At 36.6% G+C, this 25,925-nt stretch overlaps 1 protein-coding gene across 5 annotated transcripts in view; it reads left to right on the top strand.

The window, feature by feature from the left end:
- OPHN1 (oligophrenin 1) overlaps positions 1-25,925 on the top strand; it is a 601,618-nt gene that overhangs the window by 167,040 nt on the left and 408,653 nt on the right. For all 5 annotated transcript variants that reach the window (XM_061178511.1, XM_061178510.1, XM_061178507.1 and 2 more), the window contains one exon: positions 16,508-16,603. In XM_061178511.1, coding sequence (XP_061034494.1) covers positions 16,508-16,603 — 96 coding nt within the window. The remainder of the gene's footprint in view (positions 1-16,507; positions 16,604-25,925) is intronic.

Below are 25,925 nucleotides of genomic sequence, written 5' to 3'. Positions count from 1 at the left end.
TTTTCCTAGTTTTTAAAATGGGATGCCAGTCTTTTCACTTATTTCTAATACATCCATTTAAGGTATAAATCTCTCATAAAAATCACTTCAGCTGCATACTGCAACTTTTGGTATGTAGTGTTTTTGTCATTCATTGTATTTTGCAATTTTCATTTTTTTATTTTATTTTTTAAAGATTTATTTATTATGTATTTATTTATTTAATTTATTTTTGGCTGCATCAGGTCTTAGTTGCAGCATGTGGGATCTTCGTTGAGGCACGTGGGATCTTTCGTTGCCGCATGTGGGCTCTTCGTTGTGGTGCACGGGCTTCTCTCCAGTTGTGGAGTGTGGGTTTTCTCTAATTGTGGCATGAAGGCTCTAGGGCACGTGGGCTCTGTAGTTATGGTGCAGGTTCCAGAGTGCATGGGCTCTGTAGTGTGTGGCATGCAGGCTCTAGCTGAGGCACGTGAGCTCAGTTGTTGTGGTGTGTCGGCTTAGTTGCCCCATGGCATGTGGGATCTTAGTTCCCTGACCAGGGATTGAACCCACGTCCCCTGCATTGTAAGGTGGATTCTTTACCACTGGACCACCAGGGAAGTCCCTGTATTTTGCAGTTTTTAAAATGATTTCTTCTTTAATGTATAAATTATTTAGAAGTTTATCTTTCTTATATTGTATCTTTTTGCTATCTTTATTATTGCTTTCTGAATTTGTTACTTTGTGGTCCCAAATTTGCCTGGTAGTTTTGGGATCCTGCTGAGACTTTTCTGTGGTCTCTTATGTGGTCAGTTTTTGTTAATGTAACAAATACATTAAAAAAATAGAATGTTGGGCACAGATATGTATATATATCACACCAAAACAATATATGTATTTATTATTTAGATTTTGCTTGTCTTCGTGTTCAAATCTTTAAATATTCATACAAATAATTTTTCTTTTTGATCTGTCAGCACAGTTAAATTCTCACATTATGATCATGAATTTGTCAATTCTTTTAATTCTGTCAAATATCTATATGTGTATATATATACACGAGGACATTTTATTAGGTATATATAGATTTTAGACATATATTCTTGGTTCATTATTCCTTTTACTGAGTAAAATCTATTTTTAGCCTTTTTAATATATTTATTTGCTTTATTTTTGTCTGATTCTATATTGCTATTTAAGCTTTCTTTTGGTTGGTATTTTCCTGGTATATTTATTTTCCATTATACTATTTTCAACCATTTTTAGTGTTTATGTTTAGTTGTACTTCCTATAAACAGGATATAGCCAGACTGTAACAAAAAAATATTTCTATCTCTGTTTCATTATGTGAGTTTACATTTATTGCCCTTTTTATATAGTTAGATTTACTTTTACCATTTTATTTTGTTTTTATCCTATTGACCATATTTTTATTTCCTTTTCTCTGACTCCTGCCTTCAATCTTATTGTATCTTATTTTTTCCCACCAATTCCACTTGTTTCCTTTTAACGGATACACTTAAATATTTTATGACTAGACAAGGACCTTAGAACACCTTAAATTGAGCTACCGTTTCCCATCTTCTGTTTCACTGATGACTGGTATTTTAGTTTCACTTTATCATTTACTCCCCCCATTAGATACTATTAATAATTATTAGAGTTAATTTTGTTTACAGTTAGCATAACATCCTTGAATATTTTCTTGCCCTATTCTCTTTTTTATTGTGATAAAATATGTAAAATAAAATTTACCATTTTGATAATTTTTAGCGTACAATTCAGTGGCATTAAGTACATTCGTAATGCGGTGCAATCTTTACCACTATTCATTTACAGAACGTTTTCATCATACCTGTTGAAACTCTGTACCCATTAAACAGTAACTCCTCATTGCCTTCTACCTTCAATGACTGGTAGCCTATATTCTATATTCTGTCTTTATGAATTTGCCTATTCTAGATACCTCATATAAGTAGAATCATACAATATTTGTCCTTTGGTTTATTTCATTTAACATTACATTTTCAAGGTTTATCTATTTTGTAGCATGTATCAGAAGTTCATTGTGTGTTGTCAGGAATAATTATGTTACTAAAAATGTTTTTTTCCCTAACATCAGTCAGGTGCAAATGTGGAATAACACCAAGGAGAGTTGTATGAAAGTGAAAGAGATTTATTATCCTCACAGGACCTGGAATAGGGATGCACTGCCCTCCATGAAGGGGCCATGTGAGAGTAGCTTCAAGTGAGTGGGCTCAACCAAGCAGATGGGGAGCTGAGAGAGAGAAGGGAGGAGAGGAGAAGAGAAGAAAAACTAAGAGAAAAGTGGCAAATGACTTTATTGGGTTTAAGGTACAGTACACAAACAAAAGGCATGATGGGATTTCATTGATGTGACTGAACGTTGCTAAATCACAATCAGGGGAGGGCAAAAAGGGAAACTTGTGGTGGGGACCAGCTTTGTAACACTGCACCACCTTGTTGCATGGTCAGGGGGCTCATAGTTGGTTTGTGGGGATGTTGAGGCAGCAGGAAAATATGAAGTTTTGAAAATTTATAATATGCATTCCTTTTTTTCCCAGTTTTATTGAGATATAAGTGACATAACACATGTAAATTTAAGATGTACATCATAATGATTTGATATATGTATATATTACAAAGTGATTACCACAATAAGCTTTGTTAGCATCCATCACCTCATGTATTTAAATTTTTTTTTTCTTGTGATGAGAAATTTTAGCATCTACTCTCTTAGCAACTTTTGAATGTACAGTATGGTATTGTTAACCATATCATGTTGTACATTACATCTTCCGAACTTAATTATCTTGTAACTGAAAGTTTGTCCTTTTTGACCACCTTCACCCAAATGATAGTTTCTAAATAACTTTTCCAATTAAAAAAAAATGTTTAAGACCAATTTAAGCATTTTTCCATCTCAGTTAGAATTATTGGCCAATCCTGTATCTTTTTTTTTTTTAACATCTTTATTGGAGTATAATTGCTTTACAATGTTGTGTTAGTTTCTGCTGTATAACAAAGTGGATCAGCTATATGTATACATATATCCCCATATCCCCTCCCTCTTGCATCTCCCTCCCACCCTCCCTATCCTACCCCTCTAGGTGGTCACAAAGTAAATATTTTCTCCCATTCAGTAGGTTGTATTTTCGTTTTGCCAAAGGTTTCCTTTTCTGTGCAAAAGCTTTGAAGTTTAATTAGGTCCCATTTGTTTATTATTGCTTTTGTTTCTTTTGCCTTAGGAGACAGATCCAAGAAAATATTGTTGTGATTTATGTCAAAGAGTGTTCTGCCTATGTTCTCTTCTAGGAGTTTTATGGTTTCCATTATTACACTTAGGTCTTTAAACCATTTTCAATTTATTTTTGTACATGGTGTGAGGGAATGTTCTAATCTCATTGTTTTACATGTGGCTGGCCAGTTTTCCCAGCACCACTTTTTGAAGAGACTGTCTTTTCTCCATTGTATATTCTTGCCTCCTTTGTTGTAGATTACTTGATCATATGTGTGTGGGTTTATTTCTGGGCTCTCTATTCTATTCCATTGATCTATGTGTTTGTGTTTGTGCTAGCACCATGCTGTTTTGATTACTATAGCTTTTCAATATAGTCTGAACTCTTGGAGGTTTATATATCCAGCTTTGTTCTTTTTTTCTCAAGATTGCTGTGTCACTTGGGGTCTTTTATGGTTCCCTATGAATTTTAGGATTATTTGTTGTAGTTCTGTGAAAAATGTCATGAGTATTTTGATAAAGATTGCATTGAATCTGTAGATTGCTTTGGGTAATATGGCCATTTTAACAATATTCATCCAATCCAAAGGTACAGAATATCTTTCCATTTCTTTGTATCATCTTCAATTTCCTTCATCAATGTTTTATAGTTTTCAGAGAATTTGTCTTTCACCTCCTTGGTTAAGTTTATTCCTGGGTATTTTATTCTTTTTGATGAAATTTTAAGTGATATTTTCTTGACTCTCCCTTTCTGATACTGTATTATTAGTATATAGAAATAACAGTTTTCTGTATATTAATCTTGTATCCTGTAACCTTCCTGAATTTATTTATTAGTTCTAATTTTTTTGGAGTGGGCACTTTAGGGTTCTCTATATAAAGTATCATGTCGTCCTCAAATAGTGAGAATTGTAGCTCTTCCCTTCCAATTTGGATATCTTTTATTTTTTTTTCTTCTTTGATTGCAGTGGGTAGGACTTCCAGTTAAGATAATTTTTCTTGATTCGGCCTTTGCTTGGTTGCAGTAAACCTTTGTTTTCCAGAGCTCCTTCAAAGTTGGTTTAGACAGATTCTGGTTATTATTATTTTTTTTTAATTTTTAAAATTTATTTATTTTTCGCTGCGTTGGGTCTTTGTTGCTGTGTGCGGGATTTCTCTAGTTGCGGCGAGCGGGGGCTACTCTTCGTTGCGGTGTGCAGGCTTCTCTCTCATTGCGGTGGCTTCACTTGTTACGAAGCATGGGCTCTAGGCAGGCGGGCTTCAGTAGTTGTGGCACACAGGCTCAGTAGTTGTGGCTCACGGGCTCTAGAGCGCAGGCTCAGTAGTTGTGGTGCACGGACTTAGTTGCTCTGCGGCATGTGGGATCTTCCCGGACCAGGGCTCGAACCTGTGTCCCCTGCATTGGTAGGCGGATTCTTAACCACTGCGCCACCAGGGAAGCCCCTGGTTATTTTTTGTTTGTTTGTTTGTTTTGATGTTCCTGTGGGGAACTAAGAGCTTGGAGCTTCCTAGGTTGCCATTTTACTGACCCCTACCCCCATGCCTTTTACTCCCTTCTTTTGTTATTCCTATTAGGGCCTCTTGTCCTTCTGTCTCTTTTATTTTCTTTTATATTTTCTCATTGTTTATTTCTCTGTGCTGTTCTGGGGGTGATATCCTCAGATCTGTTTTCCAATTCAGTACCAGTAGGTTGATTGTTATTTTATCTCAGCATGTTAAAATTAATACTTCATTTTATTAACATTGGTTGTTGCTGATGAGAAAATGTATGTCTGTTCATTGTCCCTTCTTAGATGATTGGATTTTTTACTTCATCTCTGAATATTGTAAATATACCTATTAAAATACCTTTTGGATTGCACTGTAATTCTCATTCTCAAAGAAAGGAATCCACTCATTTATTTTGGCTCTCATGTTACTTTCCTAGTATTATTTGTAATTTCTGACTATTAAGTTCTCCTGGGTGGGAGTTGTTTCTTTGAGATTTCCTCATGTACCCTGGTTTGTGGAGGCATCCTTAGGGGGCAGTTTTTCTTTTACTTCCTCTTGAGCTTGCTGGTGCTGGTTCAGGATCAGTTTTGAAGTTAATTTCTTTTAACCTATGTGTGCAGTACAATTTTGAACTTTAATCAACAAAAGCTTGTGGTTCTGGGTCACTGTTGATTTTAGCTCAGTGTGAGACTGACTATCTGCTACATTCCCTGCAGCATCCTATGTCAGTGGGTTTCATGCAGGAACCTCATTCTAGCTCCCAACTCCAACAGAATGTTCCCCCTGCTTGTTGATAAAATCCCAACTCCTACATGCAGTCACTTCATTTTATTCATGGTAATTATATTTTTGAAGTCATTAGAAACACTGAATTTGTGAATACTGAACCATTGCTCCTTGAGGGAATACAGAGGTTTCTTTAAGCTTCTTGTCACAACATATTCATCAACTGATCAATACATAACCTTATTTATTGTGTTTCTTTTTAAAGACATTGAACTCATGACCAATAGCACTATAATGCATGCCTGATCTAAGCTTATCTAATGTATGAAATTCCTCTGTAAGGCACAGCACAACCTTCTTATTTTTACAAACATGAGACAGCACTTAAGCAGTATGCTTAGGGGCAATATTAAACAGCTCAATCACCAACAAAAAGCACAAAAAAATATGAAAATCATGACAATAAACAGACGACAAAAAGGACACTTGTTTAAAGTATGAGAGTTGAAACAAGAAAGCAGTGTTGATTTTCATGACCTCTGCTGGGAAAATATATGTCAGTGAGTAGGCAAATTCACAGATACAGAATCTGCAAATGATGAGAATCAACTGTATCTAGTTCTCATACCCTTCCACTGGCTACTTGGTCTCAGCTACTGCTCTCTCCTCTGGTTTTGAATTTCCTCTTCTCCTCTTCATTTCTGGTAGTTGAGAGTTCCCCCCCCCAAAAATTTATTTATTTATTTATTTATTTTTGGCTGCGTTGGGTCTTAGTTGCAGCACACGGGATCTTTCATTGCTTTGTGTGGGCTTCTCTCTAGTTGTGGTGCATGGGCTCCCTAGTTGTGGTGCGCAGGCTCTAGAGCACGTGGGCTCTGTAGTTGCGGCATGTGGACTTAGTTGCCCCATGGCATGTGGGATCTTAGTTCCCTGACCAGGGATCGAATGTACGTCCTCTGCATTGGAAGGTGGATTCTTAACCACTGGACCACCAGGGAAGTCCCGAGAGTTTTGCTTGCTTTCTAGGTCTGTTGGATATTTTAAAAGGCACACACACACACACACACACACACACACACACACACACACTCACTCGTTGCATTTTACTTAACATTTCTATGTGTTTGGATTAGGAGGAGGGTTTATTGGTTGAATCAATCTGACTTATTGAGTGGGTACTTTAAAAGAGTCAAAGTCATACACTCAGGGCTGAGAGAGCTAGGAGAGACCTTACAGATTTTCTTGTTGGAGAGTTCTTAAGTTGGACATCACGGCTTCTTGGAACTTGAGATTTTACAGATGTGTATATATATACATTTTTCTGGGAAGAAAATCTGTATATTTTATCATACTCTCAACAAGTCTTTAAAATGCAAGAGCCACTGTTTGTCTAATTCTATTTTAATTTTTATAGGACATTTTCATTAGATGTTCATAGCAGTCTTACTAATAGTAACAATAGCCCAATTTTAAAATAAAAATAGTTGGCATTTATAAAGTGATCTCTAGTTTTTAAAGTATGACATCTTAATCTCCCCAATAACCCTCTGAGGTAGACAATATTATAATTTTACATATAAACTGAAGGCAATCATAGTAGCTAGTAAGTAGTAAGGATTCTTTTAAATCAAGGCCCAGAGAGGTGAAGTAACTTGCCCATACCCACAAAGCTGATTAGTTCCAGAGCCAAGACTTAGAACTGCAGTCTTAGTGATCTTTCCACTACCTCATTCTGCCTTGGAAAAACACACAGCCCTACGAGGTGTTAATATGAGGATTCATTTAAGCTAATAAATTGTTGAGTGTAAAGGGATGATTATATTAAGGGAACAACTTTTTTTTTAACTGAAAGCAGCAAAAACCATCAAGGCTGGCAATCCCTTGGGCATTCCACTGTTTAATATGCTTACGAAGTAGAATTGCATCCATCAGATTTTGAGTCATAATGAAATTTGAGTTTCATTGAGTTTCATCCCAATTAAAATATGGGTGCAGTCTCTATTTCATTTATTTCTGCTCTGATTTTTTTCCCTTCTACTAACTTTGTGATTTGTTCTATTTTTCTAATTCCTTTAGGTGTAAGCTTAGGTTGTTTATTTGAGATTTTTCTTGTTTCCTGAGGTAAGCTTGTATTGCTATAAACTTCCCTCTTAGACCTGTTTTTTGCTACATCCCATAGATTTTGGATCATTGTATTTTTTGTTTTAATTTATAAATCTATTTTACCACTCCCTGGCTTTGATTGGAATTTTTAGTACATTCATGTTTAATTTAATATTGACAAGGTGGGATTTACATCTACCATTTTGCTATTTATTTTTGGTGTGCCTTGTGTCTCACTTATTCTTCTATTCTTCCACTATTGTCTTCTTTTGTGTAAAAAAATTTTTTCTAGTACACGATTTTAGTTAGTTTGTTGTTTATTTTACTATATATTTTCAGCTGTTTACTTATTGGTTGTCCTGGGAAATACAATTGATATCTAACCTTAATAATGTAGGACAGATTAGTACCAATTCCATAATATATAAAAACTTTTCTTCAATATAGCTATGTTACCTCCTCTTTCTTTTGTGCTAGTATTTTCACACAAATTACACTTTATACATTATAATTTCATCAACATAGTTTTATAACTATTGCTATGCACAGTTTTCTCTTGACTCATACATAAAGAGAAAAGAGTAACAAACAAAATACATTCACTCTATCTTCTATATTTGCATATATTTCTTTTGCTGGTGCCATTCACTTCCTCATGTGCATCAAGTTACTGTTTAGTGTCCTTCGATTTTCACCTGGAAGACTCCCTTTAGTATTTATCATAATGCCCTTTTGCTAACAACAGATTCTTTCAGTTTCTGTTTATATGGGAATATCTTAATTTTCTCTTCATTTTTGAAGGTTAATTTTGACAGATATAGAGTATTTTTGATACTTTTTATTCCCCCAGAACTTTGAATATGTCACTTCACTGTTTTTGGGCCTTCGTGCTTTCTGATGAAAAGTCAGCTGTTAATCTTATTGAGGCTCTCTCTTGTACATAATGAGTCAATTTTTCTTGCTTCTTTTTAAGCTTCTCTTTCTTTTTCTTTCAGTAGTTTGTGATGTTTCTAGGTGTGTGTGTTTTTCAGTGTGTCTTCCTTAAAGTGTGTTGAGCTTGTTGGGAGTGCAGATTAATGTTTTTCATCAAATGTGGCAAATGTTATTTCTTTCCCTTTCTTTCTCTCCTCTTCTGGGATTCCCACTATGTGTGTAGCGTCACTCTTGTTGGTGTCCCACAGGTCTCTGAGGCTCTGTTGATGTTTCTTCATTCTCTTTTCTTTCTGTTTCATAGACTGGATTATCTCAATTGACCTGTCTTCAAGTTCACTGACTCTTGTGCCTGCTCAAATTTAATCTTAAGCCATTGTAGTAAAATTTTTATTTCAGTTATTGTACTTTTTAAAAATATCTTTATTGGAGTATAATTGCTTTACAAAAATGTTGTGTTAGCTTCTGCTGTACAACAAAGTGAATCAGCTATATGTATACATATATTCCCATATGCCCTCCCTCTTGCGTCTCCCTCCCACCCTCCCTATCCCACCACTCGAGGTTGTCAGAAAGCATCGAGCTGATCTCCCTGTGCTAAGCAGCAGCTTCCCACTAGCCATCCACTTTACGTTTGGTAGTGTATATATATCAGTGCTACTCTCTCACTTTGTCCCAGCTTCCCCTTCCCCTGCGTGTCCTGAAGTCCGCTCTCTACATCTGCATCTTTATTCCTGCCCCGCCACTAGGTTCATCAGTACCGTTTTTTTAGATTCCATATATGTGCGTTAGCATACGGTATTTGTTTTTTCCTTCTGACTTACTTCACTCTGTATGACAGAGTCTAGGTCCATTCACCTCATTACAAATAACTCAATTACTTTCCTTTCTATGGCTGAGTAATATTCCATTGTATATATGTACCACATCTTCTTTATCCATTTATCTGTCGATGGACATTTAGGTTGCTTCCATGTACTGGCTATTGTAAATAGTGCTGCAATGAACATTGTGGTACGTGTCTCTTTTTTAATTATGGTATTCTCAGGGTATATGCCCAGTAGTGGGATTGCTGGGTTGTATGGTAGTTCTATTTTTAGTTTTTTAAGGAACCTCCATACTGTTTTCCATAGTGGCTGTATCAATTTACATTACCACCAACAGTGCAAGAGGGTTCCCTTTTCTGCATACTCTCTCCAGCATTTATTGTTTGTAGATTTTTTGATGATGGCCATTCTGACTGGTGTGAGGTGATACCTCATTGTGGTTTTGATTTGCATTTCTTTAATGATTAGTGATGTTGCGCATCTGTTCATGTGTTTGTTGGCAATCTGTATGTCTTCTTTGGAGAAATGTCTCTTTAGTTCTTCCACCCATTTCTGGATTGGGTTGTTTGTTTTTTTGATACTGAGCTGCATGAGCTGCTTGTATATTTTGCAGATTAATCCTTTGTCAGTTGCTTCATTTTCAAATATTTTCTCCCATTCTGAGGGTTGTCTTTTCGTCTTGTTTATGGTTTTCTTTGCTGTGCAAAAATTTTAAGTTTCATTAGGTCCCATTTGTTTATTTTTGTTTTTACCTCCATTACTCTAGGAAGTGGATCAAAAAGGGTCTTGCTGTGATTTATGTCATAGAGTGTTCTGCCTATGTTTTCCTCTGAGAGTTTTATAGTGTCTGGCCTTACATTTGGGTCTTTAATCCATTTTGAGTTTATTTTTGTGTATGGTGTTAGCAAGTGTTCTAATTTCATTCTTTTACATGAAGGTGTCCAGTTTTCCCAGCACCATTTGTTGAAGAGACTGTTTTTTCTTCATTGTATATTCTTGCCTCCATTGTCAAAGATAAGGTGACCATATGTGTGTGGGTTTATCTCTGGCTTTCTCTCCTCTTCCGTTGACCTATCTTTCTGTTTTTGTGGCAGTACCATACTATCTTTATTACTGTAGCTTTGTAGTATAGTCTGAAGACTGGGAGCCTAATTCCTCCAGCTCTGTTTTTCTTTTTCAAGATTGCTTTGGCTATTCAGGATCTTTTGTGTTTCCATATGAATTGTAAAATATTTTGTTCTAGTTCTGTGAAAAATGGCATTGGTAATTTGACAAAGATTGCATTGAATCTGTAGATTGCTTTGGGTAGTATAGTCATTTTCACAATATTGATTCTTCCAATCCAAGGACATGGTACATCTCTCCATTTGTTTGTATCGTGTTTGATTTCTTTCATCAGTGTCTTATAGTTTTCTGCATACGTGTTTTTGCCTCCTTAGGTAGGTTTATTCCTAGGTAATTTATTCTTTTTGTTGCAGTGGTAAATGGGAGTGTTTCTTTAATTTATCTTTCTGATTTTTCTTTGTTAGTGTATAGGAATGCATATATACTAACAATGTGCATTAATTTTGTATACTGCTACTTTTCCAAATTCATTGATTAGCTCTAGTAGTTTTCTGGTGGCACCTTTAGGATTTTCTATATATAGTATCATGTCATCTGCAAACAGTGACAGTTTTACTTCTTCTTTTCCAATTTGGATTCTTTTATTTCTTTTTCTTCTCTGATTGCTGTGGCTAAGACTTCCAAAACTATGTTGAATAATATTGGTGAGAGTGTGCACCCTTGTCTTGTTCCTGATCTTAGAGGAAATGGTTTCAGTTTTTCACCATTGAGAATGACGTTGGCTGTGGGTTTGTCATATATGGCCTTTATTATGTTGAGTTTGGTTCCCTCTGTGCCCAGTTTCTGGAGAGTTTTTTTCACAAATGGGTATTGAATTTTGTTGAAAGCTTTTTCTGCATCTATTGAGATTGTCATGTGGTTTTTATCCTTCAGTTTTGTTAATATGGTATTTCACATTGATTGATTTGCGTATATTGAAGAATCCTTGCATTCCTGGGGGAATCCCCTTTTAATGTGCTGTTGGATTCTGTTTGTCAGTATTTTGTTGAGGATTTTTGCATCTGTGTTTATCAGTGATATTGTTCTGTAATTTTCTTTTTTCATGACGTCTTTGTCTGGTTTTGGTATTGGGGTGATGGTGGCATCATAGAATGAGTTTGGGAGTGGTCCTCCATCTCCTGTATTTTGGAAGAGTTTGAGAAGGATGGGTATTAACTCTTCTTTAAATGTTTAATAGAATTTGTCTGTGAAGCCATCTGGTCCTGCGCTTTTGTTTGTTGGAAGATTTTTAATCACAGTTTCAATTTCAGTGCTTGTGATTGGTCTGTTTGTATTTTCTATTTCTTCCTGATTCAGTCGTGGAAAGTTTTGCTTTTCTAAGAATTTGTCCATTTCTTCCAGGTTGTCCATTTTATTGGCACATAGTTGCTTGTAGTAATCTCTCATGATCCTTTGTATTTCTGCGGTGTCAGTTGTTACTTCTCCTTTTTCATTTCTAATTCTGTTGATTTGAGTCTTCTCCCTTTTTTCCCTGATGAGTGCAGCTAATGGTTTATCAATTTTGTTTATCTTCTCAAAGAACCAGCTTTTAGTTTTATTGGTCTTTGCTATTGATTCCTTGTACTTTTTAACTACAGAACTTTGAATTGTCTCTTTTAAAAATATCTCCAACCCTCTATTGTTGTTGTTTATTTGGTGACACATCATTCTCATTCTCTCCTTTAGTTATTAGTCGTGGTTTACTTTAATTATTTGAACATATTTAAAATAGCTAATTCAAAATCTTTTTTTTTTTGAAAGTCCAATGTCTGGGCTTCCTCCTGAATAGTTTCTATTGATAACCCTTTTTTTCTTGAGTATGGGGCAGTATTCTCTGTGTGTCTCATAATTTCTTGTTGGAAAGGGTACATTTAAAATAATATAATGTGACAACTCTGAAAATTAGATCCTTTCTCCCTCCCAGGGTTTGTTATAAGTGACTGTTATTGTTCTTTGTTTTTTGACCTCGTGGACTAAATCTGTATTAAAGTCTGTACTTTTTGTTGTGTGAAGCCACTGAAGTCTTTGATAGGTTAGCTTAGTGTTCTGGTAATGATTGGACAGTGATTTTATTAAATAATTTTAACCAGTAAGTCTCCCAGCTTTTGCTGAAAGGCTTTGTGTGTGTTTTAAGGCATGCCTTCAACATTTGGGCAGTAAATTTACAATGCTGCCTTACCGTTCTCTCCCTGCTTGGACAGGGCCTCAAATTCAGGCAGAAGAGAGAGATTAAGGCCTTTTCAAGTCTTCTGTGGGCAAACACACAACCCAGAGTGTGCATACATTTCTTTGCATGTATGTGTCTTTCTAGATTTCTTGGAATAGTTTTCAGCTTTGCAAAGACCCCTATGGGTATGTCATTCTCTAATTTTTCATTCTTTTTTTTCTTAGCAGGTGTTTTGTTCAGCCACTTTATAAGTCCAATTTGTACATCACCTCAGGTCACCACAATCTTAAACAATTTCAGATGATTGTTTTTGTAAATGCTCCAATGGCAGCATACTTTACACAGAATGAACTTTGCGTTAAGAGAAGCAAAGACAAACTCTAAGAACGGAGCTTTCTGTGCCTGTCAGACTGGACAAACCACATTCTCTGAGAGTGGGGCCTTGTGAACCTCCAACCCGCTCTGCCTTCTCCAGTGGCTGCTAAACTGTTGGTTTTCATAGATACTCTAGTTGTGAGGCTGTTGGTTTTTAGCGTTATTGCAGAGATTGCAGAGCTGGTGAGAAGGTGATTTGATTAGGATAACGTAATATATCACAAAATTCACTGTTTTTATAGAGAGTCACTCTTTTTTCTTGAATATACAGCCCTTAGATTGTTAAGCTTTAATTTAGATAGTACTTGATATATATATATATATATGAGAGAAAAAACTTGTATCCAGAATATATAAAGAAATTTTATAGCTCAATAATAAGAAAATAAACAACTCAATCATAGAACAAGCAAAAATTTGAACAGACCCTTTATAAGAAAAGTTATTACAAATGTCCAATAAGTACATGATAAGATACTCAGCACCATTAGTCATCAGGAAAATGCAAATTAAAACTATAGTGAAATACCACTACACACCCATTAGAATGGCTAAAATTAAAATTAAGAAGTAAATAACCAGATGCTGGAAAGTATGTGGATCAACTGAAATTCTCATACATTGTTGATAAGAATACAAAATGGTACAATGGCTTTGGAAGACAGTTTAACCTTTTCTTACATAGTTTAATATACATTTACCAACTAACCATAAAACGCATTCATTGAGCCCCTAGGGTGCACTCCTTGGGAGAAGTGAAAACATATGTCTCAGAAAGAATTTTACATGAGTGTTTATAGCAGTTTTTATTCATAATAGTGAAAAGCTACAAACATCAGAAAAGTCCCTGAATAGGTGAATGAATGAATTATGGTATATTTACACAATAAGATACTACTTAGCAACAAAAAGAATGAATTACTGATTCATGAATTACCAAGACATCCTGCAGACTTAAATAAGTTGGAAATAAAAGAGGATATTCCGTATGATTCTGTAGAAAACTATAGTGATAGAAACCAAATTGGGATCTATATAATATGAATTAGTTAACTAATCGATCCCGTTTATATTCTGCCTCATTCCCCGGAAGCTTCAATTGCCTAAAAGGCACTATCCAACTGCATTCTAAAATGAGTTAGGAAAAGATGAGGGAAAAACATCATAGAAGACACACGAATAAATAAGAAGGGGATTGAGGGAGAACTGACAAAGATAGCTTGAAAAAGTATGAGAGAGTGGCTTTGTGGGCGGGGGTGGGGCAGTATCAGGGAGGATATACGGATGAATTTACATGGTTTGGAGTGGTGCAGCGAATTTTAGGATGATAAGGAAATAAATGTCCCATCCATGATAAGCATTTCTAGGTTATCTGTTGATTCTTTGTAGTCAAGAAGTCACCCAATACATTTATCTAAAATATATGAGTCTTTCCTGGCATTTCCCTCAGTGCAGAGGCCAAATAAATGAGACCTTCTTTCCATGAAGAGCTGTTAATTTGTGTTTGTATTTTCGTGCATGTGATTTGCTTCATGGTCTCATTTTTTGGGTTTGTTTATAAGGTGAGGATAGTAATACCTACCTTTAGATACTTGGGAAGAGTAAATGGAAAGTGTTTGTGCAAAGTCCTTCATAAACATTTTCAAGCTCTGTGCAGATGTAAGGTAGTGTTTTGAAGTCCAAGAAATCTGGAGAAGAGTGTTGGTGCAAATAATGAGAAAGGGAATGAATATAACTCCTTTCTCACTCCATGCCTTTACTTACAAAATACTATAAATGTTGAAAATCATAATATTTGTGGTTTCTAAAATGTTCATATAATTCTAAATGAGGAGTGATTTATAACTGTACCTTGCTCAGCTCAATTTACGAAATCCTGGTATTTGTGAAAGGACAGTACAATGAATATTATATTTAATTTCCCTGAGTAAAACAGAGCACATGGGAAACTCTGGCCTTGTTTTTTTTGTTTTTGCTGCTGGCCAAAGAGGCCAGAGAAAAGTTTTCCAGATATGGAGCCAGTTTTGTGTTCTCTTTGCTGATGAAATGTGGAAGGCAGGGTGTGCATGCTTCTCTCACATTTATGTGGCCTGATTTGAAGTGGAAAATGTGATTCTAAAATGTGGAAATTTGAAAAGGAATGGTAACCTGGTCTGCAGTCTCCAATCTCTGTGAAGTATTATCATTATTGTTATTGTTGTTATTATTGCCAATGATGTGTTCAGAGGGTCAAGGATCTAAATACTAAAAATAAGTACTTCTGATAATGGGACATAGGCAAGAAGGTGATAAAATTCTTGGCATGTTTATGTGCTCCAGACAAATGCCTAAGCATGTTTTATTGTGTTTAACCATGATAGCCTAACCATGATAACTTTTCATTGAAAGGACTGTTGTTTGCATTGTCTCCCTTTCTGTTAGGGTGAGAGCAAAAACTTTCAGTAGCTTGTATATCTGATAGATATGAAGGTGGAGGATGATGAAACTAAGGAGTGAAAGAAGAAATAGGAAAAGGGGACCAAAAATTACCAAGAAGCTTGATGTTTCCTAGAATATGGTCTTAATGTGTTACTTTAGTTGGTGAGAGCAGTGCTCCTCAAACTCTAAAGAGCATGTGAATCCCCTAGGGATTATATAAAAATGCAGTTTCTGATTTTGTAGGTCTGGGGTGTGACCTGGGAATGTGTATTTCTATCAAGCTCCCAGGTGATGACGATACTGCTGGCCTGAGAACCACTCTTGGCGTAGCAAGATTGGAGGTTTGGCTGGATATACTGGTGAAAGTCATATTTTAAAAATTTCAATAAGGATAATTTGTCAAAAGGGTAACTAATTGTGATTTAATTTTATATCATCATTAAACTTCTGTGTAATAAAATTCAAAATCATTGACCAAAAATAAAAACATCTGTCTGTCCATACCACCCTCAATTTTTCATCAATTATCTCCTTATTTTAGGAGCAAGTGAGCAAGTTAAATTTGTCCCTCTGCCAGATAGTATCTTAACCCAGGCTGCCATCTGGTTAATGTGTAAAATGTCCAGCTGTTACCTATGTTGTCTTGGGAAATGCCCTAGAGATGCAGACAGACCACTGGACTTCTAGTTCCAGCTCTTCCAGATAGCTCTGGAACCTGGAGCTATTTTTTTCTTTGTACAATGATTGTGGATATTTGTTTGGTAGAGGTAAGAAAGCATCTAGTCCATTGTCCATAATAGGCACTCAATAAAGCTTAAGGAGACTCTCTTAGGAGTACAACTAAGTAGCTTTAGGTCTTACAGGCTTTGGGTAGAACAGGTCATATAGGACACGGATTGAAGATAAAACATGTACCATGACTTAAACGAAGGACTTCACTAAGCTGCCCTACTTCATCTTTAATGTGTGGTTTTAGTTGCTCAAATTTTCTACTGAAGGTCTGGTCTTTGGTTTAATGTCTTGCAATGCAATTTGCTACCTGCTAGGAGCACTTCCCTTTGTTTTTCTCCTGTCTGCTCTAACAGAGATGAGGAAATCAGACAAAAGGCAGCAGTATTGACCATTTCTCCTGTTTCCCTTCCTTTACAGATTACTCCTCTGCTGTTCAGAAATTTTCCCAAACGTTGCAGTCCTTTCAGTTTGATTTCATTGGAGACACTCTGACTGATGACGAGATTAACATTGGTAAGTCTTCAGCTACATATGGCCATGTGCCTCTCATAGCAGGTCTGAGAAAAAGCAGCCTCCTTGGTCTGTGGGTATAGAAAACTTGGGCATCTTTATTCCCTGTTGTCCCCTGTTGTGCCAAGCTCCTGGGAGGCTGCTTAAGAAACATAAAGAAACATTCCCTCATAGTCCCATTTCCTCCTCACACAAAAGCAATCAAAAGATATCCCTTAAACCTCCATTGAGGTCTTTGACTCAGTCTGCAGGGGAATTTTTCTTTAAAGAATCTAACACACGAAAATAGATGTTTTTGTGAAGGATAAAGAGTGATTTTGTTTTGTTTTTTTTCGCAAAATAATTCAGAGTAAGGTTCTTCTAAGGAACAAATTCCCCGAAAAAGTTTAAAATTAGCATTTATATATGTACAGCTTTTAAGGCAACAGGAGATTTGGCATCTCTCTTGGGAGCTGGATTTAATAACTCGCTTTGTGAGCTGCATGATGTTGGACAAGATATTTCCTCTCTCTGAGCCTTAGTCTTGTCCTCTGTAAAATGTGGTTAATATTTATCTCTCACGGATGTTACAATTAGGAGATTGAACAGTGGAAGTAAGAACTTTGTGTTTGTTATGAAGTTAATTATGGCCCTTGGGCCAATCTTCTCTGCCACATTTTTTTGTAAATAAAGTTTTGTTGGAACACAGACTTAACTGGAACACAGTTAAATATTGTCTGTGGGTGATTTTGTAGTACAACGGCAGCACTGAGTAGTAGTGGCAGAGACTGCATGACTTTCAAAGCCTCAAATATTTGCCCTCTGGCCATTGAAAAAAAAAGTTTGGTAACCACTGAGTTAATTGTCGTGGTCCGAACACGGGTTGGAAAAGAATTTCCAGACACAAGGCAGAATGTAAAGAAGGTAGAATTTATTAGAGGGAAAGGTCGCTGCCAGAACGGCAGGCCGACTTCCTAGTAGTCTGGGAGAGTCGAGCCGGAACATGTGCTATTGATCAGTTTTTATAGCCAGAAAACAAAGGAATGGTCCGAGGTGAAAATTTCATTTACTTATTGGTCGAGGCACATATACCTTCCTTCTATAGGGTGGGAGTGGGGCAGGGCATATGCCTTTCCTTATTTGGGACAGGTCCAGTTGCCCAGGTGGGCGTCGCCCAGGTGGGCTCAGGAATTTTGTAACCATCGTGACATGGTGGGGAGGGAGATTAAGGGTCGGGTAGGGGGTGTAACGCTGAAACTTTTTCAGGCAGGGTTGTCCTTTGTCCTTGAAGCACCATTGTCCTTGGAGCACCACATTAAAGAGTTAGTGTAAAGCATTTGCTAGATGAGAGCACAGAAGTAGTGTGAACGATCTAATTAATGTCACCAAAACAATTATATTTATGAGCCCAAGAACTAAAATATATTATTATTATATTAAATGCTCTTTGCAGTAAGTATGAATAATATATAAAAGTATCAAGATACCTGTAATAATAAGATATTTCAGCACAGAAGCAATGTATTGGATGTATTGGCATATTGTCTTTTAACTCTTTTGTACATGTATCTGTTTTGTGTATGTGTAATTTAGTTCATACTAAATACATAATTTTATCTAATTTTAACCTAACATTTCATCAAGTATTTTCTCATGTCATTTAAAAATTTTCATAAGCTTCATTGGATGGGGCAAGGACATTGTTTTGTTCATTACTATTTCCCTAGCATGTAGAGGAGTACCTAGCATATAGTAGGTGCTCAATACACGTTTGTTGAATGAATGAGTAATGGATGCATTTGAGTTTCATTATTATAGGAGCTATACTTTATATACTCTTCAACTGTTGTTAGAAATTTAGCTTATTTCCGATTTTTCATGATTATAAATAATACTGCAATGAGTATTTTTATGAGGTTGATGACTAATGTTTTAGATAAATGTGGCAGTGTAACTAGTGAGGCAGACATTTGCATTTGGATTATTTCTTTATTCACTCCACTTCATTCTACTTCTGCAAATCTATCTTGGTCTAAGGGCATGGCTTATTTAAAAGTTAATATTGTGAGAGTCAGATAGTCCAAGTTTGAACTCTAGCTTTGCAACTTATTAGCTGTGTAACCTTGGCAAGTGACTTCACCTCTCTGAGTGTTACATTTCTCATCTGTAATATGGGGATGAGGTGATCAATGCCACGTGTGCACAGTGCCTAAATAAATGTTAGCTGTTTAATCATTATTGTTAATATAAGGTTTGGTTACTTTGTACCTTGCAATGGACTGAATGTTTTTGTGTCTTCCACAAATTCATATGTTGAAATTCTAACCTCCAATGTGACGGTATTAGGAGGTGGGGCCTTTGGGAGGTAATTAGGTCATGAAAGTGGAGCCCTCATGGATGGGATTAGTGCCCTTATAAAAGAGACTCCAGAAAGCTCTCTCACCCTCTTTCCATCATGTGAGGATACAATGAGAAGTTGGCAGTCTGAAACCTGGAAGAGAGCTCTCAGGAGAACCTGACCTTGATCTCAGACTTCTAGCCTCCAGAACTGTGCAAAATTAATTTCTGTTGTTTATAAGCCACACAGTCTATGGTATTTTGCTATAGCGTCCTGAACTCAGTTAAACACGAATTGGTACTGAGAAGTCCGGGGTGCTGCTATAACAAATACCTAAAAATGTGGAAGTGGCTTTGGAACTGGATAATGGGCAGAGGCTGAAATAATTTTGAGGTGCATGACAGAGAAAACCTAGATTGCTGTGAGTGGAATTTTAAAGGTGATTCTGGCGAGAGCTCTGAAAGAAGAGTGGTAGAGAAAGCTTCAGTCTTCTTGGAGAATACCTCAGTAATCATGGACAGAATATTGGTAGAAATATAGATGGTAGAGTCCATTTTGAGGAGGTCTCAGACAGAGATGAGGAACATGTTATGGGACAACGGAGAAAGGTGATCCTTGTTATAGAGAGGCAAATAATTAGGCTGCATTGTTTGTGTTCTGGTGTTTTTTGGAAGGTGAAACTTGCAAGCAATGAAATTGGATATTTGGCTGACGCGGTTTCTAAGCAAGTGTTAAAGGAGTGGCTTAGTTTACCCTGACTGCTTATACTAAAATGTCAGAGGAGAGAAATGAAGAGAAGGTGAAATTTTTAAGCAAAAAGGAACCAGAACTTAAAGATTCATCCATATTACAAAAAATGAGAAAGTGTATTTGGAAGAAAACACTAAAGGTATAGTAGACGTACCATTTGATAAGGAGATTGATGTGGGTGTGACCATGGATTTAATCAACCATCTCAACAAAAGCTAGGAATAGAGATGGGATTATACCAGCAGAAACACTGCCAGCTAGGACTAAAGGAAACAGAGAAAACAAGACAAAATGAAGGAAAACTTATTAGATCCTATAGGACCAGACCATAGAGCAATGTGAACCTGCACTATTCTTCTTCAAAACAAGGGAAGAAGGACCCTGAAGGTGATTCAGAGATCATCAGGGCTGCCACTCCCACCCCAGGCGTAGGGGTGGGGCCGCTCTGCAGAACCCTGAGGATACACACAAACCTCTCTCCCCATGCCTCCTCCAGACAGAGAACCAAAATGTGTGGGGCCACTGCAGAGAGCCACAGTGTGGGCAGCCCTCCACCAAACTGTGGGGGTGATGTTGCTACTCCAGTGGGTCCAGAAGGCTAGACGGCTGCCCCAGTGGGTCTAGAAAGCAGAGCATCAAGCCAAAGAGCATTATTCTCAAGACTTAAGATCATATGGAACTTGCCTTGCTAGATTTTGGGCTTGCTTGGGACCTATCACTCCTTCCTTCTTTCTTTTTGGAGTGGGAATGTCTATCTTATGCATGTCCCATCATTGTATTTTGGAAGCACATAAGTTGTTTGTTTTCACAGGTTCACAGCTAGAGAGGAATTTTGCCTCAGTATAATTTGTACCTTGAGTCTCACCCATATTTGATTTAGATATTTAGATGAAATTTTGGACTTTAGACCTAAGAGTTGATAATGGAATGAGTTAAGACTTGTAGGGCTGTTGGAATGGAATTAATATATTTTACATGTGAGAAGGACATGAATTTTATGGAGCAGGGGATGGAATGCAACAGACTGAATGTTTGTATCTCCCCCAAATTCATGTTAAAAGCCTGTCTCCAAAGTGATGGTACCAGGAGGTGGAGCCTTTGGGAAGCGATTAGATCATGAGGGTGGAACCCTCATGAATGGTTTTAGTGCCCTCTTGAAAGGGACCCCAGAGAGCTCTCTAGCCCTCTTTCCATCATGTTAGGATACAGCAAGAAATCAGCAGTCTATAAGCTGGAAGAGGGCACGCTCCAGAACCCAACCATGCTGGCACTCTGATATTGGACTTCCAGCCTCCAGAACTGTGAGAAATTTCTATTGTTTATACACCACCCAATCTATGGTATTTTGTTATAGCATCCCAAACTAAATACATTTCTTTCTTAAAAATAACTACTACTTGCCTATCAATTGGTAACCTTGAAGATTGCAGATGCATGGTATGTGGAATTTCGTAAATATGTCTTTTTTCTACTAAAAAAAGTCAGACTTTGAACAGATGCCCATTTTCCCTAAAGCCAACCAACAGATCTGAGATGTGTCCCATATCTTCTTTTATGTTGAACTTTGTGTTTCAACTCTCTCACCCCTCTGAAACCCACCATAATTGTCAACTAGTACCAGCAGCATAAAAGAGTGTGTGAGCTTGAGCATAATGGCTTATAAACAAAAATAAAAATGACGCCCTGGTGCTGCCAGGTTCTTGTGGATGTCTGCTGGCTGTGACACATTTGCTTCTTAATGTATGCTTTACAGTAACCCTTTGACTCAGTTATCATTTGCCTGCCAATTCCAGAAACTCCTAGTTATCATCTGACCATTGCTTTTAGTGATGCTGACTCATGAACTGACCTTTATTGATGGGGACTGAAAAGAGATTTTGAGAATTTCAATGGCCTGTCATAGTCATTGGCTTTGTTGATTTTGTCATTTTGAAAGCTGGGACGTGTGGTGTTAGTGAGGCGAACAACCGATGCTCCACTGGCTGAGGCTGAAGCTCCTTAGAGGCTCTGAGAAGCAATCTTCGAGATCCTACTGGGAGGCTATTGTTGGGAAAGAACAGTTGCTTTGGAAGTGGAAAGAACAGAGTGTGCCATGCCCTCCAATTGCCAGCACTACTGGCCCTTCTGTTTCACTGGAAAAAGTGGTAAAGGTACAGTTAGGATGGAATTTTGGGCTGAGCTTTTAGATTTCACATTACATGTGAAGAGGGCCTTGCAGTTCTCCCCATAATAGATTTTTCATGGTTGCTGCAAGAGGTAATCAGTAGCATTAACCCCATTGTAGATTCCAGTTGTGTAACAGAGATGGTAGTGATTCCTAGAGGATGTAAGGGAAAGCCTGAAGCTTCTCTGAAGAGTTCCTTCCCTTGATGGTCAGCTCTTGGACCTCACAGTCTGTGTACAACAGAGACAAGTGGGAGGAAGTATCTCACTGCCCTGACCGTGACATTTGTCACTGCTTTAGAGTGCGATATCTATGCTTTCAATTGGCATTGCCTGGCCTTTTCTCTACCTCTATGGCCCAGTAAGAAAAGGAAATTCAAGTGTTTAGGTAGTGTTGTATCTCCTTCAGATTTGAGTTTTATTTATTGGCTATGAGATCTTGGCAAAATTACTTGAGCTTGTTGGGTCTCTGTTTTCCTCATTTGTAAAGTAGGCAGTATAACCTACTTCCCAGAATTGTGAGGAATAAATCAGATAAATACATGTATCAGAGGGTGTATATAAATCATTTGTCTCAGTGCCTAGTGATCCTACTAGGAAGGTGGTAGAACCTAATTTTTGGAGAAAGATGTTAGTTTGAAACTATATTTCCCGAGTTAACTACAAGAAGAAAATGTAAAATGAGATGTCAGTGTTTACAGGGATCTAGTTCAGTTATTCCTAATATAGCTTTGTATCAGAATTACCTGGAGAGCTTGTTGATCCAGAGTCTCAGGACCTGTGTTAGGTGAAATGAATCAGTTTGTTTGTTTATGCCTGGAGAAAGAAAATGCAGTGTTTTTAGATCTCAGACTGCAAATCAAATTTCTAGTCTAGTCATCATAACATATTTGAAGAAACTCCTTTGTGGACCAAGCAGATTGATTTAAGGTCAAACTTGCAGGTAGAAAGTTCCATCAGCCACCCATTACTGCTTTATAGGAGCAGAGGACTCAGGTAAAGTTCTTCATTATCTATTCCCCCCAGCCCCCACACTTGTATTTAACATGAATATTATTCATTGCTGATAGCTCACAGGCAATCATAAACCTGATTGGGATGCAGCAGGGCTTAAGAAATAGTCGCTTGAGGCCTTTTGTTGGTGTTTTTCTGACCACCTTTTGAGGTTGCAAAGGTCAGTTGTTTTAGGGTCCTGAAAATCAGACATCCTAAAAGAAGAGGTATACCCTAAATGAAAAAGAAAAATATTAATATAAAAGTTAAAAAATTTTTAAAAAGTTTATTTATTTTTTATTGAAGTATAGTTGATTGACAATGTTGTGTTAGTTTCTGGTGTACAGCAAAATGATTCAGTTTTATATATATATATAATATATATATATACACACACACACATATATATATATATATATATATATATATATATATTCTTTTTCATATTCTTTTCCATTATGGTTTATTACAAGAAATTGAATATGGTTCCCTGTGCTATATAGTAGGACCTTGTTGTTTAACACAAAAGTTTGTATTAAAGAAAAGAGCCAAGAGTTGAACCCTGAGGGTCCAGTGATTTCTAAGAGGTCAGTGGTGGAAATTTTTTTGATTATGTAGTGCCACTCATTGGAGTTTCTTGAAGATCTCAAGGTGGGATGTCAGTCCTCTTTGTGACATTGTCCACAGTCCTGGCAATCTTTCATATAAGGACATATATGAATTGAGCATTTCACCTGACTTCCTTAGTCCAGACAGTGGTTTGTCCAGGGAAAATTCTAGCCTAATGCATGGTCTGCTGTGATGGTGAGCACTTAGAGGTTTATATCAAGTCATAAGGTTTCAGTTCACAGGTCTTCTTCATATCATGGGGAAAGGGTCAGTTACAAGGTGACCTGGAATCCTTATAGGGATCTGGATCATCAGATCTTAGTTCTCCATGACTCCAGATCATATGGGAAGGGGAAAATTGGGATTGCTAGTTTGGAGGATTATAACTAGATATTGGAAAAAAATAGAAGGGATTGAAAATTTGCTAAATATTTTCAAATTGGGAAAGGTGGCTGGATCCAGTTCAATTTACAGATAGATACCAAAACTGTTTTTTTGACAGAAGGGGAGGAAGTCATTTAAATCTCAACCAGACAAGACAGGGTGTGCATGTTTATAAGTTACCCTCAATTAACAAGAGATGCAAAAGTTCAACTAGCTCAAAGACAAAGAACAGGGCAAAACTCTGATAATCCAAAAGGGTGTGCTATAGACAATGCATCATTTTCCATTGAAACACAAAAATTCTCCCTTTTGATGAAAGTTAATCTCAAAGAAAAAATATTCTTGATTAAAAAAATAAGGCTGGTCTCATGAGATTTGACCTAATTATTTGTACTCACAACAAGGATAATTATTTGCCATATGGGTCTATTTAAGTTTGCTTTGCTGGAAGTTTTCAAAAAGAATCTGAGATTGGACGTTTAAAAGCCCTTTGAGGCTAAGAAGCCAAACGAAGAATTATCCACCAGATTTCACCTGCAGTACCTAAAAATTTGGGTGAATTCTTCTCTAGATGCCCAGCATATCCTAAAGTTTTTGGGTCTGCCAGGAAGAGACTTTCCTTATTCACCTATAAGGCCAAGAACTCTGTAAGCCAGGTGTCAGCCTGGTTTTTCCATGAGGGCTTTGTAAGCATTGTTGGCTCCATAAAGTCAACCTTGCTCCTTAAAAGTATCTGGTCATATCTGATTCAGTGAGCATCATTTTCATATATGTCATTCCAGGTAAGGCCTTGGTTGCAAAAACCAATGTTCCAACCCTTTCCTGATAATAAAGAGGACAGACTCTAATTAAACCTATGTAAATAATTATATTGTTATGGAAATAAGAATAATATGAGTTTCTGATTCCTAGATGGGATTAGGCAGAGATAATGTCACTTACAAATGTCATTTACAAATGAATGTCATTTCATTTCAAGTTACAAAAGCATAATCTTGTAAATTGTTATGAGTTATAGATAACTTACAAAATAAGAGAAATGGGTTCCTTATATATTCAAAAAATAGAACATTATAACATCAGTAACATTCCAAACAAAACCCTCAATCATCCTTCATTAGTTCATTCAGTCCTAAGTAGTTCTTGTTTTACTAGACCTTGCATTAGCAAACTCATGAATTCATCTGATTCTCAGAGTTCTCAGAATCCTGACTCAATTCACTGGTATGATCTCAAAGGTCTTTAAAGGGTGCCATCAGAAACCTGTACACAAAAGGATTGGTACAGTCCTATTCTCTGGGGTTCTGAGAAAGTCCTTCTTTGTTAACAGTGAAGTACTCTGGCCTGTAGACAATTGCAAGTGCTTTCAGGGATGCATTAGAATAAAACAAAGTATCTATAGATGAGGAAGAGATTTACATAGCTGTGACTAACTTACTACTGGTGATTTTCAAAAGTGAAAGATATGATGAGAGTTCATTATAAGAATAATAATGCAACTGACAAGGACATGTGGCTGTTTCTGTGGTATGCAGAACAAGATAAAAATTAATCCAAAAAAGGTTTGGGACAAAATATTTGTAAACATAATGATGTCTATGTCCAAAGAAGAGTGGATATTACATCTAATTTATAAAAATGGATGAATACAATCTTTACAAAAAATCTTCAGATATATGGTAATTATACTGGCATAATATGCCAACCATATAGTTAGAATATACCAAGAATACATTAAGAATATTATGTAATGAGAAACAATAATCTAGAGTAGTCCTAAATATCTCTATATTAATAAGATTCCAAAGGTAAGAGAAATGAGTGCCCAATTAAAACCACTGATTTGAAGATGCTGATTTCAAGTTAAAGAATTAATGTTACAATTAAGTTACCATTTAAAAAATAAATTGCACCTGATGACACTATACTGTTTTGTAATATCAGGCAAGGTAGCACCAGGACTCTGATAAATAGAAACATATCATGGACAGTGAGGGCATTGACAATTTTCTAGGAGCTTCCTGTACAGCACATAGTATCTGAAATATGTGTATTAAAACATTTTACCTATACAGATTTAACCCAGGGAAGACTAAGAATTTCTTTTGA

Source organism: Eubalaena glacialis, chromosome X, assembly GCF_028564815.1.
Source record: "Eubalaena glacialis isolate mEubGla1 chromosome X, mEubGla1.1.hap2.+ XY, whole genome shotgun sequence".
Taxonomy (NCBI): domain Eukaryota; kingdom Metazoa; phylum Chordata; class Mammalia; order Artiodactyla; family Balaenidae; genus Eubalaena; species Eubalaena glacialis.
Note: the sequence above shows the minus strand (reverse complement) of the source record. Positions and strands in the feature narration are given on the sequence as shown.